This window comes from Loxodonta africana, chromosome 2, assembly GCF_030014295.1.
Source record: "Loxodonta africana isolate mLoxAfr1 chromosome 2, mLoxAfr1.hap2, whole genome shotgun sequence".
In the NCBI taxonomy this organism is placed as follows: Eukaryota; Metazoa; Chordata; class Mammalia; order Proboscidea; family Elephantidae; genus Loxodonta; species Loxodonta africana.
In genome coordinates, this window is record NC_087343.1 from 224,473,236 (window position 1) to 224,489,303 (window position 16,068).

General features: G+C 43.7%; 1 protein-coding gene across 3 annotated transcripts; it reads right to left on the reverse strand.

Moving 5' to 3' along the window:
• Positions 1-2,143: 2,143 nt before the first annotated feature.
• U2AF1 (U2 small nuclear RNA auxiliary factor 1) lies at positions 2,144-15,728 on the reverse strand. Of its 3 annotated transcripts, none has more exons than XM_003419029.4 (8): positions 15,620-15,728; positions 12,130-12,217; positions 8,260-8,326; positions 4,607-4,656; positions 4,349-4,447; positions 3,658-3,791; positions 3,472-3,564; positions 2,144-2,434 (listed from the first exon to the last, which is right to left on the reverse strand). In XM_003419029.4, exons 1-8 carry the CDS (start codon positions 15,661-15,663, stop codon positions 2,287-2,289), a joined length of 723 nt encoding a protein of 240 aa, XP_003419077.1. In that variant the 5' UTR covers positions 15,664-15,728; the 3' UTR covers positions 2,144-2,286. The 3 variants fall into 3 exon arrangements, with proteins under 3 accessions (XP_003419077.1, XP_003419078.1, XP_064135583.1); XM_003419030.4 differs by lacking the exon at positions 8,260-8,326 and adding an exon at positions 9,153-9,219; XM_064279513.1 differs by lacking the exons at positions 12,130-12,217; positions 15,620-15,728 and adding an exon at positions 9,153-9,219.
• Positions 15,729-16,068: the final 340 nt, after the last annotated feature.

Consider the following 16,068-nt stretch of genomic DNA (forward strand, 5'->3'; position numbering starts at 1 on the left):
CTGCTCTTTATCAGTTTATATCCAAGCAAACCCAAAACACAGCAACGTGGTATGGGGACATCTTTGGAACAAACTGGCTTCATTGTCCTTTTCTTCCAGACTTTCCTTAGGGGCACACCAGAAGGGAGGCAGTGAGTGAACTCCTGTTGTACTTTGTAAGCTTAAACTTTCTTACTTCCGTGACGATTTTAAGAGGGACGTTAGCCTTTTGAGGGGATGTTCATTTACATTTTAGAGATTTTCTGAGTTAAAGCTGATTCGAATCCTCTCCCTAAGTTTGACCAAACCTAGGGTAAAGAGAAAAAAAAAAATTCTTAACAGTATACGTATTGTTTTATGACGTAACAAAGAGAGATTTGTACTTTTTTGGGGGTGTGGCAAGTACAGGGATTTAAGCAAAATTACCTGGATCACCAACTAAAAATTGCCAAAATCACCTACCTACTACAAAAAAATATATGGACCATTTTCTGCACAGCCCAAACCTGGACCAAACCACTGTCTCATTAAAAGAACCATGTTTTAGGGTTCTATCACATATGTACTTTTGTGGAAGATACCGGTCGAGTAGTGTATCCTCCCAAATTGTCATTGTGTAGTTACAACAGTGTTACTTCTTCCTACACCAACGACAGGATTTTTAACACTCATTTACTGGAGCCCCGGTGCACAGTGGTTAAGCACTCGGCTGTTAACCGAAAGGTGGGCAGTTCGAAACCACAAGCTGCTCTGTGGGAGAAAGATGTGGCAGTCTGCTTCTGTAAAGATTTACAGCCTTGGAAACCCTATGGGGCAGTTCTGCTCTGTCCTATAGGGTCGCTATGATGGCAGTGGGTTTGGTTTCGTTTTGTATTTACTGAACCAGCTGGTGGGAGTAACCAGCTACACAAGAAAGCAGTAGAGATCATGTACAATACTCATCACCTGGTAATGCTTTCAGATGGTGATTGGGAACCATGTTTTGGTTTGCTTTACAGCAACTTCACTTCTAGGTATGATGAAAAACTTTGAGAAAATGCTCCCAGTAGGAAGTCATAGTTTTAAGACCGAAAAAAGTCAACAGCCGACTTTCAAGTATTCAGTTACCACCTGCCGTAATTTTATCACCAGTACAGAGCTCACCTGACATCCCTATAAAAAGCTGATGGGAGTCACCCCAGGCAGAAGAGATCCTTTAAAAACATGCAGATCCCCACAGTAGGGATTTCCTGTCTGCCACTTATCTAGTAGATTAATGATGTTGTGATCAGTTACGAGACACTGAAATGTGCATGGTGGCTTTTGTGTTGCACTGAACACATTTGTGGGTTAGGTATCACACAGGCTTCAGGAGTACTGTGCATGGTACCTCTTAAAAAACACAGAAGACTCACGGATAGGTAATAAAAAGATTACACTGCTAAGTGTCCACAGACCGCATTTTTATCAAGACTGTTGTTAGGGGCCTTGGAGTCAGTTCCGACTCATAAGGACTCCAAATGCTGCCTGGTCCTGTGCCATCTCCACAATGGTAGGTATATTTGAGCCCGTTGCTGCAGCCATCAACCCTGTTGAAGGTCTTCCTCTCTCTTTTTACAAACGCCAGAATAGTCTACAGACATACGGTACATTCAAAGGAGTTATATCTAAACATTTGTTTATCAGCTAGTGAACAGGAGACCCTGGGTGGTGCAAATGGTTAGCATGCTCAGCTGCTAAATGAAAGGGTGGAGGCTCGAGGCCACCCAGAGGTACCTCGGAAGAAAGGCCTGGTGACCTATTTCCAAAAAACCAGCCACGGAAAACTATAAAGCACAGTTCCACTTTGATACACATGGGGTCACCATGAGCTGGAGTCAACTCCATGGTAACTGGAGTAAGTAAATGGGCTTCACCCAGGCTGTCTCTGCTAGTCTACCGAACAGCACTACAGGAGAAATTCTGGATACTTGCTAACATGTGCGTAACTAGAAACAGATTTGACTTTTTTGCTGCATGGATTCTCCCTCAAATGTTTTATTTTATGCCCCGGGTTTAAAAACATGGTTTCATTTATACCCAAAGTGAGGCATGCATATCGATCTTCACCTCGAGGAATACTGAGCTGGCAGGTTAAGAGAGAAAAAAAAAAAAACTTTACACAAGAGATAAGCCACACCAAGAATACTGTATCACTACAAATTTTATTCAGAAACCCATCTTTGTGTTTTTTTTTTTTTGTTTTTTAAAAAAAATTCCCATTTATGAACTGGTTTGGTCAATCAACTACAACACTTTCTAGCAGACATACGGTAAAAATGGCATGGCTCAGAATCGCCCAGATCTCTCACGGTCTCTCGATCGCCGCCTATCACGCTCCCGTCCCCCACCACCTCCGCCGCCGCCGCCACCTCCACCACGACCACGGTCTCTCGATCTAGACCGACGTTCACGAGACCGGGACCGAGATCTATGCCTGCAGACAGGGAAAGAGACAAAACGGTTTGCACGAGAAGTCAAAATGTAAAACGAAAAACCAATTACTGCCTAACGCTTGAAAATACCATCTCTTGTTGAACTGATGACACCAATAAAGAAAAAAAACCTGCCAACTACAAGCCCTAACTGTATGATGTGCCTCAATTTCAGATGCTGAGATGCCAGGGGAAAAGGGTACATCTTAGAACCGAAAAGGTATGGCATTCCCCATCCTCTCTAGTGTCAACTCAGATGACATGAGAACTTGTAATCGCAATAAGAAAACAACGAACCTGACACACAACCCTCGCCTGGCAGTTTCAGGCTGCTCTGCAGCCCGGCCCTCTCCTCAGGTACTCAACAGCTAACGTGCAGATCAGACCTCTGTTTGGGGCAGGAAGAGCAGGGTCCTCCTTGTGTGTGCTTTTTTGTGGAAATAAAGCAGAATCACCAGTAACGTCTGTATTTCCTAACACACGTGTAAAGGAGGGGCGAGAATCCCTCTGGGCCCAGAACTCAATCTGACTGTGCAGCGACTGACGACACTCGCCGACTCCGTTCCAGACCACACAGGCATGGATGTGGTACCAGACCCTGCCTGGGGGTTCACAGTGAGGATGTCAAGGTTCCACCCACCCCTGAAACAAAATAGCCACCAAATACCAAACAAAAACCTCAACTGCAAACACACAGTATTAAAATTATACCCATTTTGTTTGGCAAACAAGGCACCGCACAGCCAAGGCCTTCCCAAACCTAACTGCATTTCTGTGGGCGCCTTATCCAAACTGCAGTAACTTCCGCTGAGCTAGTCCTCTGCTTAGTGCCGGGCTGCTCTCTGCTTGAGGAGAAGAAGGGGGCAGGTATCCGTGTGCACGTGAATGTTCTCCAGAGAGAACACTTTTACATTTTAAAATATGTACCATGTTCTATCTTTGAATAAAAACATTGGAGGGACACCTAGCCTGAGCTTTATGCTTAATCACTAACAAAAAAATTAATGAAGCTCTGCAAAGGGGGCGCTCAGGTACTCACTTCTTGCGACGGCGCCCGTACAGCTCCCGCCGCAGCTCTCTGGAAATGGGCTTCAGATGCATGAAATTGCAGAAGCCTCCCCGTGTACACTCTCTGCGGACAGAAACCAGGCGGTTACCACCGTGCACACACGCGCCTACGCGCACAGACTCTCCTGCGCCAGCGCAGCCTCCCAGCCCGACTCACCCCATTTCGTACTGGCGGCAACAGGCTTCTCTAAAGTCAGTCACAGGGGAGAGCTCCGCGTGAATCGGCTGTCCGTTAAACCAGCGGTTATTTAAGTCAATCACAGCCTTTTCTGCGTCCTCTTCACGGCGAAACTAAAAAGACAACACGCAAGTTTACTACCAATATTTTCAATTATTGATCCAAACACGTATCATCTGTTTACTCAGGTCAAATAAATACGGTGGAATTTAAAAACTGGAGAAAGCTTTATTTACATTATTGAATTTTATGATTGTTCAGGATCATGCCAAATGCTGCCTTTGTCTCAAATTCAATCAGCTAAAAGAGCAAATGTAATCGTGTGTAGGCAACGCACATTTTATTTAGAAAGAAAAGGAAAAAGCAATGAAAGATAAAAGGAAACTAACTCCTCCCCACTCTGAACAGGCTCAAACCAACAGTTATTAAAATATCCTTCACCACGGCAACAACGAACAGGGCATACAGCCCCTCCTTCAAATACTGGTGATGGGCTGTCACAGGCACACTGGATGCAGCTCATTAGAATTCAGAAAGAAGCACCCAACGGCCGAAGCACCCAACGCCCCGAACATCAGGGCTAATGGCAAAAGGGCAGCGGGCCGTTATTCACTGATGATCAGTGTTGGCCAGCCAGCACTGGGAGCTGGGCCTGTCATCTTCTTCCTACCTTGACATACACATTTCCAACTAGATGGTCTCCAAGATTATCGCAGACGTTCATCTCCTCAACTTCTCCGTACTTCTCCTCCATTTCCGTGAAAACCTCCTGAAGGGGGGCAAACAGTGGTTCAAGGGTCATTAAAGACAAAACACGGAACTGAATCTGAACTCATGTTTAATAAGCATTTAATGGTGGAAAAGCTGTGATCCTTTCTAGACACAAAAGGTTAACAGGTCCATCAGTTTCAAGTAGCCATTATCTCACCTCAAAAAACTCATCATAGTGTTCCTGCATCTCCACGTCGCTCACGGCACCTGGAAACGACAGAGAGCTTGCTGGTTAGAACACGGAGGGCGGAGAAAGCTCTCGTGCTAAAATTCAAACTGCTACAGTAACACACATTAGCTTATCTATAGAGAAAACACAACAAAGTTTCACTCTACTGGAGTGCTGAAGACACTTCAATACACAACTAATGGTTAATATTTGAAAATGTGATGCGATTTTAAAATGTCCCTCCTGACAGTCTCGATTCTGGCTATTAAGACAGTAAAATCACACCAAGTTTTAATCAGCATCAAAGGGCCACATTTTTGAAAAGTGTGAGGAAAGAGCTGACTCTCAAATTAGGACAATTTTAAATGAGAATCTTCTTCCTTTTTAAGATTTAGGATAGAGGCCAAGTAATCACACTCATTTCTTTCCTTTATTAGGGTAAAGTGAAGGCTGAAATCAGGCCCAGTGACTAAGAGCTTATGTTCCTAACTAGTTTATTTACAGATGAGCAGCCATACAAATGCCCTAAGATTCTTTCTGATGCGATTAAAACTCCAACAAGAGACTTAGTAGGGTGTAATTACCAGGTACCACTGACAGGATTTTGGATGTCCCTGAGTAAAGGGAAAGTTATGATACTTTGATGAAGAAAGCATTATCTCATATTCCAAAAATTATTGTCATCAGGGTTCTTCTTGGCAGTCCCATGTGGAATCAAGTCCATGGCTTGGGTAGATTTTGCTAATTGACATTCTATCCCCATTATCATTCTACCAAGTGTTATCATTTGAATTCTAGGGTTGTCTTAACCTAAATCTGAGAAATCACAAAGTGGGCACGGCTATAAGCTGATGTCCCAAATAATTGGACCAGGGATCCTACAAAGGCCGGCCTGCTCCCATGTTGGGCCAAACTAGTCTTCCCCGCTTTACGTCCCACAGGCCAGGCTCCTGTGTGCCATCAAGGGCCCTGGGACAGGCTGGGAGGCCCCTTGGGGCTCACCAGGAGGGCATGGAACCCTTGTGGCACAGTGCTCTCATTGAGGCTGTGCTACCTGTGAGCAACTTCCTATCTCTTGAAAACTTTGTTATCCTTAAAGAGAAGAACTAACCTCAATCTTCTGGTTCTGAGAATGACTTAAGCTCACTTTATAACCTAGTGGGGGGTGGGGAGTTGTTCTTTCTACATTTTAGTTATTTCTGAATTTCCAGGAATCTAGACTCCTTTAAAATCCGAACCTTACTGACTGCATTAAAAACAGTTACTACTGAAGGTCAACCAATGGTATGACAATAGGCCCAAATTTGAAACGTATCACAAACTTATCTCCTTCCTTCAGTGGACATCAAGTTATCAAAATGGAAAAGCTAGCCAAGAGAAGCAGACTCCTAAGGGCAGATTTCAATGCTTAAAATTCATTTCCAGGAAGCCTGTAATTTGAAAAATGCTTGACAGTGGGTAGATTTTACCTTTGATATTCTGCAATCAAAACGACTTGAAAGGCAGAAGTACATTAAAAATGGATCAACTAAAACTTATTTTAATGACTTAATATATTTTAGATAACAGAACTAAAAATGACTCCCAGTTTTCTTACAGAAACATTTCTAAAAATCGAGATTCATATCTACACTTAACTCAAGCATGTAAACTTATTTTTTAACACACGAAAGGGTGTGTTAGAAAGATTTTACGAAATCGAACTTGGCTGGTTGAAATTTTATCAGAAGGGTCTGTTGCCAAATACCTCAGGTTCATCAGCTTAAACTGCTTTTCTTCCTACACCATAGAATTAGAATTTCACTTACTTGGATAAGCTGGGCCCCAGAATTTGGATATTTAGGAATAGCTAAGTTTTTATTTTATAGCATAGGCAAAACAAGAGTGCTGCAAATTGCAAATGAAGACAAAGAAAACTAACACAACATTCTATTGTCAGTAATACACACACAGTCCCCAAGTAAAACAATGCGGGCAAAAAAATCATTATTACTCAGTTGTCTGCTTTTCATTCATTTTGCCTCAGGGCAGGGTTTTTACAAAAAATATTTAGTAAGTCCATACACAAACATTTCCCTCTACCTACTGATCTTATGTCTTTAAAAAACAGAACAAGACAAAAAATGGGTATTTGAAACCAAGGGTTACCAAGTAAATCCTGCTGCCATCAAATCTGGGGAAACAGATTAATTCTCTACTATGAGGTCAGGAGCTCTGGTGGTACAATGGTTAAGCGCTCAGCTGCCAAATGGAAGGCTGGCGGTTCAAACCTTCCCTCCCCACCCCCAGTGGCTCTTCGGAACGGGAGAAAGACCTGGCAAACTGCTCCTGTACAGATTACAGCCTAGAAAAACCTATAGGGCAGTTCGACTTCGTCACATGGAGTCACTGAGTCAAAATTGACTCGACGATACCTAACAACAACTATCAGGTCAGTATTAACATCGAAAAACACTTCGTGTCTCAGCAGGAAAAATGACAAGAGACCCCACCCCACACGGAACTGTGCACACACATGTTCGTGGCTACACACCCGGCAGAGTCCCCCAGTCTGTGGGCCTGCTCAAGAAGCAACGGCCACCGGGACCATTTCACCCTGGGCAGGTCACCCTAAAAACTGAGGGCTCCGATTCGAGGGTATATCCAATTTAGGTACCTTCTAATAGCACCTCCTACTAACTTTTAGTGCTTTAAAACAAATTGGTGAATGAGGTGTATCAATCTTTTGGTTTGGACCTGTTGACTTTAACAGTTCAGGTTGTTCATTTCAATTTATCCACAGATGACTCCACTCCAACGCTTCTATAGTTGAATAGTTATAAAAACTAAATTTTAGTTTTTTTTAACTCTCCAATGATAGTAATCTGCATCTTGTTTTCTAAAAACTACCACCCAGTCAACCAGTCAATAGTCAAAACCAAATTTCCTACCTCCCAGTATAGCAATAAATTGGTAATGGCGAGGAAATGTCCAATTGCGATCTGTTTCCCCACCAAATACCCTGTATTTTCCAAATGTAGTAAACCAAATCTTAAAGCCGGAGAAGTACTTTTTGGAAAACAAAACAAAACCCAAAAAACAAAAATGGTGTGCTTTATCAGGGTATAGGGCTGATGGTTGAGAAAAATTCACGGGGCAATGTAACTTGGAGGACCCTCTTTTTGGAAATATTCTTAAAACAAATTCTCATGATTAAAGTGTGACTTCCAAAATGGTGTTTAAGGAAAAAAAAAAAGTTTAATCTAGAAAATAATTTCAAAAACAACATATGTTTACAAGTACCCGGAAGTGAGATCAGCTTTCAAACACTACTGTCCTTAAGAGGGAAGAGTAACTCCAAGTCTATGGTCCCTCTAGAATGACAGTCAAAGGGAAGGAAGAGCAGTGGTAGCTCCCAACTCTTTGAGAGGGCACCATTTCCAGTCTTTTTTTTTTTTTTCTCTTTTAAATATAAGTGGGCAGGAGTTCAAACACCAGAGGTTTTCGTGGGATGGGGCAGGGAGGATGTAAACAGGACAAAAACTTCTTGCCACCTTTAACAAAATGTGGTCCTTTACACTACAACGCAGACCAGACCGAGTTGACACTGAGCTCTGAGACGCAAGCCCAGGGAACCAGGGAAGGAACTTGTAGGAACTTACAGCGCAAACCGTCAGCAGACTGGGAAGAGTTTTGAGGGTTACGGTAAATGTTCAAGAGGGCAATGGTCTGAAATACAAAACGCAACAACTTTATATTATGGAAAATTAAATTTAAACACTTCACCGGTTTCCTTTGGCGATCGCTTCAGTCGAGACTCAGTGCTGAAAAAAGAGCAAGTTATTTTCTTTGGAAGCAACGATGTTTTCTCTTAGTCGATGGCTGTCTTGAAACACCCTAACACTGCACTGTAACAGAGATCTCATGATATGCTAATACTGTATTTCTGTTTAACGTAAACATTCCATTTCACAATTCTAATCCGTTGTGAGTGCAATTTGCCAGACAACTACCAAAATACTCAGATGTTACAGAACTTCTAATGAATCGAGAAAGACTGCCTGTATACAGCTGATAAAATACTGTATTAGTGAAACACAGTAATTACATACCATGAAATCTCTTCTTCCTAGAGAAAAAATGATAATGGTGAAGTAAAACCCACACTTATTGGGCAACTTACCTTTTTGATTCCTAAACACTCCTAAGATTTTAAATCTTTACAGAAAGAACTTAATAAATGCCACGGGTTCAGTCACTGTAAAGTTCAATGATGGGCTAGGACGTTAAAGAACATCTCACCTGGGCAGGCCACCTCCCATTCTACAAATGTCGCTCCACGGGAAGAGGCCTGGCTAGTGAACTTCCCCAGAAAAGCCTCCTGAACGTGGCCAAGTACCAAGTTCTTGCTGTGTGCACCAAGGAGTTCCATCACCTTGTCCTGTCTGCCACAGCTCTATGTCAGCAGCTCAGAAGCCAACATGGTTTGTCTCAATTAAGAGTGGGCTCTTTAACATCATTCTTTTAAAAAAATTTCTCCAACTGTGGGACTTACAGTGTGAGCCGTCAGCCGTCTGTGCACTGTTTTGGGGATTACGATAGATGTTTTGAATCAAGATGGTCTGCGGGGAAAAAAAAATAAAAAGGGGAATTCTACTGGCTGCTGTGCACATATTAGACAATTGCAAAGACAACTTGTTTGCAAATGGCTAAACGCTGGTTGTTTTTCCCGCAAGTCAGCCATGTGTCTTCTGAAGAGTCCACCAAACCATCATATTATGAAAACAGAGTTTGTGCAGTGACTTAGGTCAAGTCAGCCAGCAACCAAGAAGAAACAGTAATTGTCATGTTGAGTAGTCCCACACTGTTCCTATTAAAAGTGTTTTAACACAAGATAAATAATAAAACACTAACATTTTCTTGTACTTCAAGCTTACAGACACTAATATGTCTAAAAATTCACATTATAATCATATTCCCCACACAGAATTATTTCTTTTTAAACCAAATGCATAACTCAACTGTATGCAACACGTTCACGTTCTCTGGTCTGTTACAGAATAGGCACACCAAACAAGTCTCTGAACTGTCGACTGGATACCTGATTGTCTTATTTACACTTTCTTGGTGGGATCTCTGTTTACATAATACAATAGCTTAAAATATTTGCTCTTTTCCGATCCTTCTTTTAAGGAAAAAAATCCTTTTAGCCCTTGTGCTTTAAACTGGATCAGGCAGACTTGAAACCTTACATTGTACCGTTCTTCTTAAAATCAAGTTGTCTGAAAAAACAAACCATGTTTAAGTTAGTAGGCTAATATATTACATGAATCTTAATGTCCATATCACTGTAAGAAGCTTAAAAAAAACCCACACTGAATTATGCTAGAAATTTATAAACTGAACGAACAACTGCATGATTTAAAAGGAAATTAAATGTTCTTTCTCCCACAATATGTATGTAAAGCTTTCTAAGTGGTTTTACAAAACCAGTCAGTTCAACTCCTAGCTATGTCGAAAGGTGCGTGGCTGTGTGAGAACTCTGGCTGACCGGAACCTCCCCCAGCAGGTGGAGATGGGTGCACACCTTGACTCACATGGACTAATCTGACCCTTACCTTGGGCCCCGATGCGGCCCGCCCCTCCTCCAAGCTACAAAGTACTGCCCCAGAGCCAACTTCACTTAGGCGATGTTTAACTGGAGTCCCGGAAGGTGACAACTCCAATGAAAAGCTGTAAGAGCCCGATTAGTCAAAGGCAGAATGTATTTAGGTCTCACTCAGGGAACTAGGCAGTGAATATTTAATGAAAGGAACTTCACTTAAAGTTCCAGTATCATCAGGGGTGGCTAGGATTACCTAAAACCAACCAACCAATCCAGAGGAGCAAATCAAAGTAAGATGCTGAAGATGCACACTGACCTCACCAATGAACGGAACATTTAATACTCTGAGGCAACAGGTAGCTCAGAAAAAATGAAACCCAGTGCTCAGGGCTACTTTAAAGAAAACTTTGTTAACACTGGACAGTTTATCTCTCTCTCAGCCCAACACAGGCGTATCTGTAAGTAATCTCAAAAAATCAAAGTGGGAGCATTTGAGGTGCTTGGTTGTTGCCCAATGTATGGCCACTGGCATAGCTGGGGTGACCTGTTTCATAAATTAAGCACTATTTCCTTTTACAATTGGAATAAACAGAAAATTTAAAGCAAGTTCTCCAATATTCTGAAATTCACACACGCACACAAAAGATATGGTCAAGGCTACTCAAACATTGATTCTTGCTATATTAACTACTTGGTAATCAGGAGTAACTGGGGGAGGGGAGTCACCGCCCCACTTCCATCTAAAAACACATTATTTGGGAGGTTTTCTATGGGCTTAATTGGACATGACTAATGTCTTTCTTCCAACTTGCTTATACCAGTTGTCAGGTTTTCCTAAATCCCTTCAGGGACACAAGAAATATCTATTCTGGTAGAAGGATAAAATAAACAGAAGGAAGTGTGCTCAAAGGCAGAGTCTGGCAGCTCTCAGGGGTTACAGACAATAGATGTCCAAATGTTCAGGGACTGCACATCCAGAGGTGGGTTAGAAGGTGTTCAACTGTCCTCAGCCTGGAAACACTCAAGCATAAATTTTCAAATTCCCAGTGTTCTATGGACCTTAGGAATCTTCTACTACTGGAGGTACTTTCTCCCTTTAATTAGTGATCAGTGGGGGATGCAAACCCTTACCTTTGCTTTAATTAATCAAAAACTTTTAAAACCCACAATCATTGACTGAACTGAACTCAGAGCAGATATAAGCCCAAGATAACACCCATCTCTCAATTAATCGAACCGATCTGCTATGAACAATTTAAGGCAATTACTCATCCTCTAATGTTAAGCTTCATTTTTAAGGTTTCCATGAGTGATGCAACCTGCTGTTTCCTCAACTAGGGGTCTACGAGAGGAGAACACACCCAAAATACTAGAGACCCCTAAGGACACAGCATGACGGATCAGGTGACAGATAATGCCGCCAGCACCTCCTGTAAGGTGGCTGTGTTACCCCCACTGAGAGCAGAAAGCCACTCTGCACCTCCTGGTGTGTGGGAGAGAACCTGAGCAAGTCCAGGCTAGCATGGCCACCCTTCTCTGGACACATGCCATGTAGAAGGGGGGAGGGGAAGGCCAGGGCAGTTCATTTCAGTTACTGCCAATGTGCAAATACTAAAAACTGTGCCAGCTAAAGCAGAACTTCTCTTGCAAGTTTCTCTCACAAGAAAAATAGGGAATAATGCTCTTAAACCCTCCATGGGGCTAGGTTTTTTTTTTTTTTTGTAGGGGGCCGTTCACCTGCCTCATACAAACTTAATAAAAAGGACCACTCACTGATGGTCTCAAACGGAAAATAAAACAACTTGAGTAAAAACAAAAATACTTGCTTAATATATGCAAATTATGAACTACCTCCAAAAAGGACACCAAGTTTTGACATTTTACATGAAAACAGGAAAAACAAAAAAAAAGGAAAAAACAAACAAACCTGGCTAAAGGTCGGTTTATTGTGCAACCGAGAGCATCTGTCTCCATGACGACATGCTCCAATTTTGAAATAAAATGAACAGTTGACCCTGTAAGGGAAAATAAGAGCTGATTATTTTGCTGAGAAAATACAAAAGCAGATGGGAATTTATAACATAATATGTACTATCAAACTACTTTTCTCTGACCTCACAAAAACATAAGCATACCATTTTACATAATGGGAATCTTGCTGGTAGAAGGCACAGTCCCCTTCCTTGCAGTGTTTGAAGATGACTTAAATTCCACTTCCCCTTCTACAAACACGCTACTCTTTCAATGAAAAGAGCACTCTCACTCTAAATCTCCTCACTCCAATCCCCTCTGCTTTTCACTTACACTTTCTCTGCTCTATTTTCTCCTCAACTGAGGATTGAGTTAGTCTAAAACTAAATGTAACCTAAGACATGTCTCCTTGCCTCTCCCACGCTGACCCCCTCCTCTCTTTGGACAGCAGCACGATGAGTGCAGGTCCCGGGTCCTGTCATCTGTAAGACGAGAAAAATGCCAGGCTGGCACTGTTCCGAGAACCATATATAATGGATGTGTGTTCATATACAGTGCCCATTAAATGCTACCATTATTTAAAGAAAACGGAAAACAAAGTTTAGGTTCTCTCACTCATATCAGACCAGGAGGAAATTTCCAAAAATAGATCTGAAGTAAGTAACTCAGGGGAACTCAACTGCCCTTAGCAGCTACATAAGGACAACTGCCTCTGTCACCAAGCCCTCCCTTAGAAGTTTTCAAATGACCTGACTGTGCAGATGAAATCAAAACGACCAACCAAGCAGCATGGCAGCAACACCAGCTGGTTTAACTGTCCTTTAGCAGAGGTGGGAAGGCCACCCTGCAGTTTCAATTCTTTAGCAAATGCCGCGGTTAGACAACCAACCCAGAGTTAACACTGAAGAGCCTCAACCAAGTCTGACTAATCATAAAGTTTGCCTAGCCCCTGATTTATATTATTATCAAAAAAGAAAAGTTTAAACCAAAATCCTTGATTTAATAAACCAAACAAACAAACAAAAAAAACCAAACCCATTGCCATCAAGTTGATTCTCACTCATAGAGACCCTACAGGACAGAGCAGAACTGCCCCATAGGGTTTCCAAGGCTGTAATCTTTACCGAAGCAGACTGCCACATCTGTCTCCCACAGAGCGACTGGTGGGTTTGAACTGCCACCTTTGGGTTAGCAGCTGAGCACTTACCCACTGAGCCACCAGGGATCAGGCAGCAATAAAGATGGGAAAACCTCAATTTATACAGAGAGAGAACTGGTTACAAATATTTGTAAATTTATCTTGTAAGTCTTACTTTAGATTACCTAACTTGATTAACAACAATACTGTATCTTTAGGGAGTCATCTGAAAATGAAGAGCACATTTTGGTAGAGAACTATATTTTACTTCCATCTTAAATGGGGGGGGGGGGGAGTTAACAGGAACTACCATCTTCATTTTTGAGGAGTCGATCTTGTTTCCTGGAAGCTAAAACCCCACGTCTCCTTGTAATGAAGCAGGAGTGACCTAGATTGATCAATCAACTTTTCTCACTGTTTAGTTTTTCCATCTAATCTGATTATTAAAATGTAATTTAAGAAATACAATTCATTACGATAAAGTATTACAGAATAAAAAATCAACTTTCCTAAACTAAAAACATGACTTTCCCAGTACAGCCTTAATCAGGTTGTAATGTGGTCATTTATAACAAGATTAAAAAAGTTACTGAAATAGACCTCTAAAGGCAGAGTGACAGAGACCTAAAGAAGCCATCTGTTAGCCTTTCACCAGAGCAAGAAACAAAGCACATGGGACAGGATTCAGGGCAACACAAATATAAACTAAGGGGTGAAGTTAACGATGCCTGACCCTGCATATCATGTTCTGCAGTCTGGAAGCCTCTTGGATCCAAGAGAGCTGGCCTACTGATCCACCAAGATCCAATTTGGAAGCAAGTTTCCCAGAGACTTCCTGTGGTCCCAAAGCATTCAGGGCATACATCTCTCCCACCAGATTTTACTTTAATGAATTTTACTTTAATTATCCTTTACACCTACTCCTTTGTAAGTTCCCCGTGTCGCCGATCAGTTCCCTAAGGCAACAACCAAATTCTATCCACCTTGGAGTACACCAAAGTTGCATATTGTTGACACCCAATGTTTCTGGAGTGACTATGGCTGATGACTTTGGCTATGGCTTTGTCAGAAATAAAATATAACCCCCTCTTCAAATAACACAGGAGATCCTATCACATGTAAAGATGACATTTTACAAGATACCACCCTGGAAAAAAATATTTTAAGGTGCTTGAAAAAGTGGTTTTAAAAACATTATCCATGACTGATTTAAGGATTTATCATTAAAAATATATTATTTGCGTAAGTTTTCTAGAACTCTGAAGAATCCCAAGATGGTAACTACTTACTCAGAAAGGACACTAAGCCAGACACTTAGTCTCTAGGTTTTCAAAGTAAGAATTGCCCTTCCAATTGTCTGAAGATAGACCCTTTAGTCTAAACTTCATCCACCCAGTGGAAATTAATGTGTCAAGGTGACAATCGAACAAAGGAGAGATGAAATACTTCCAATCAGTAACTGGTTAGGAAATGAATGCAATAAAAAAAAAAAAGCTTTCCCCTTATATTGAAATTGCATCCTCGAATATTTTAAAAGCAGGCATTGCCATTTACGGTTAGATAGCTGATCCGAAAATTTCCAATGATTCAAAAGAATCACGTCTAATATCCTACAACAGGGCCGATCACCGCTTAAACATCCAAGAGACTTGGTAAGTGGACGAAACCCCAACTATTAGTGTCCTCAATTACCTAGCGATTTAATACTGGCGAGGTTTGCTCAAAGCGACATTACACACTGAAAGTTGAAGAACAAGTGCTAACATTTAAGAGACTAAGATGCTTCAAAGACAACTTCTCCACAACTCGGAACGGATTCTGAGAGCTTTCGAGCGCGGAGGCCCGGGGCGCCGAGAAGTCGACTTGGACAGCCAGCCAGTGGGCGACCAGAAAGCGGGAGAGGCCGCGCAGGGTCGAAAAGGCGCCGCAGCCCCGGAGCCGCCTCCGCGCCGCCTACTCCGACCCAGCCGCGCCGCTAGCACCCAGTCCCGCCCGCGGCGCCTCGAGGGCGGAAGGGGCCGGGCGGGACCGTGGTGACAGAGCCTTCTCCTCCCGCCGCCCATGCCACCGCGCCCCATTCATCCGCGCGAGCGGCCCAACGAGGCCGTGGCTGCCCTCAAAGTGCGCGCGGGGCCGGAAGGGCCGCCGTGCCTTCCCGCCGCCCGCTCCCCTCCCCCCACCGGCCGCGCCGGCCCGGCCTTCCGTGGCCTCCCCGGCCCGCGCAGGCCCTGCCTCTCCGCGCTGGAGGCCCCGCCCGCCCGTGCCCCGCCGCCTCCTCGGCCCCGGAGCCCCGGCCGCTCTCACTCACTTGTCTTTCTCAGTGCCGAAAATGGAAGCCAAATACTCCGCCATTTCCCACCCGCCGCCGCCGCCGCCGACACTGCTGCCGACGCCGACGCCGTCGCCGCCGACACGGCCCGACGCTCACGAGAGACGTCACCCAAACGCGACGACGCTCTCCCCGCCCCCGACGGCGTGGCTCAGCTGCCCAATCGGGCGAGGCCATGGCTGCGCGTAGGCGGGAGTTGGCCGCGGAGGCCCGGCCCCCCGGCCCCGTGCGCCCGCGCGCCCCCTACTGGGGCTCTGGTGTCCTGCTCACCACGCTGGTCGCCCGGCTGCCGGGAAGGGCATGACGCGGGCTCCGGCGGGTAGGTGAGGGCCGGGGCGCCGACCGCGCGAGTTTAAAGTTCGGGGAGGGGAAGGGGTAGCGCGTGTGTCCTGGGACGAAGCGGGGCCCGCGTGGAGCGGTTCCCTGCA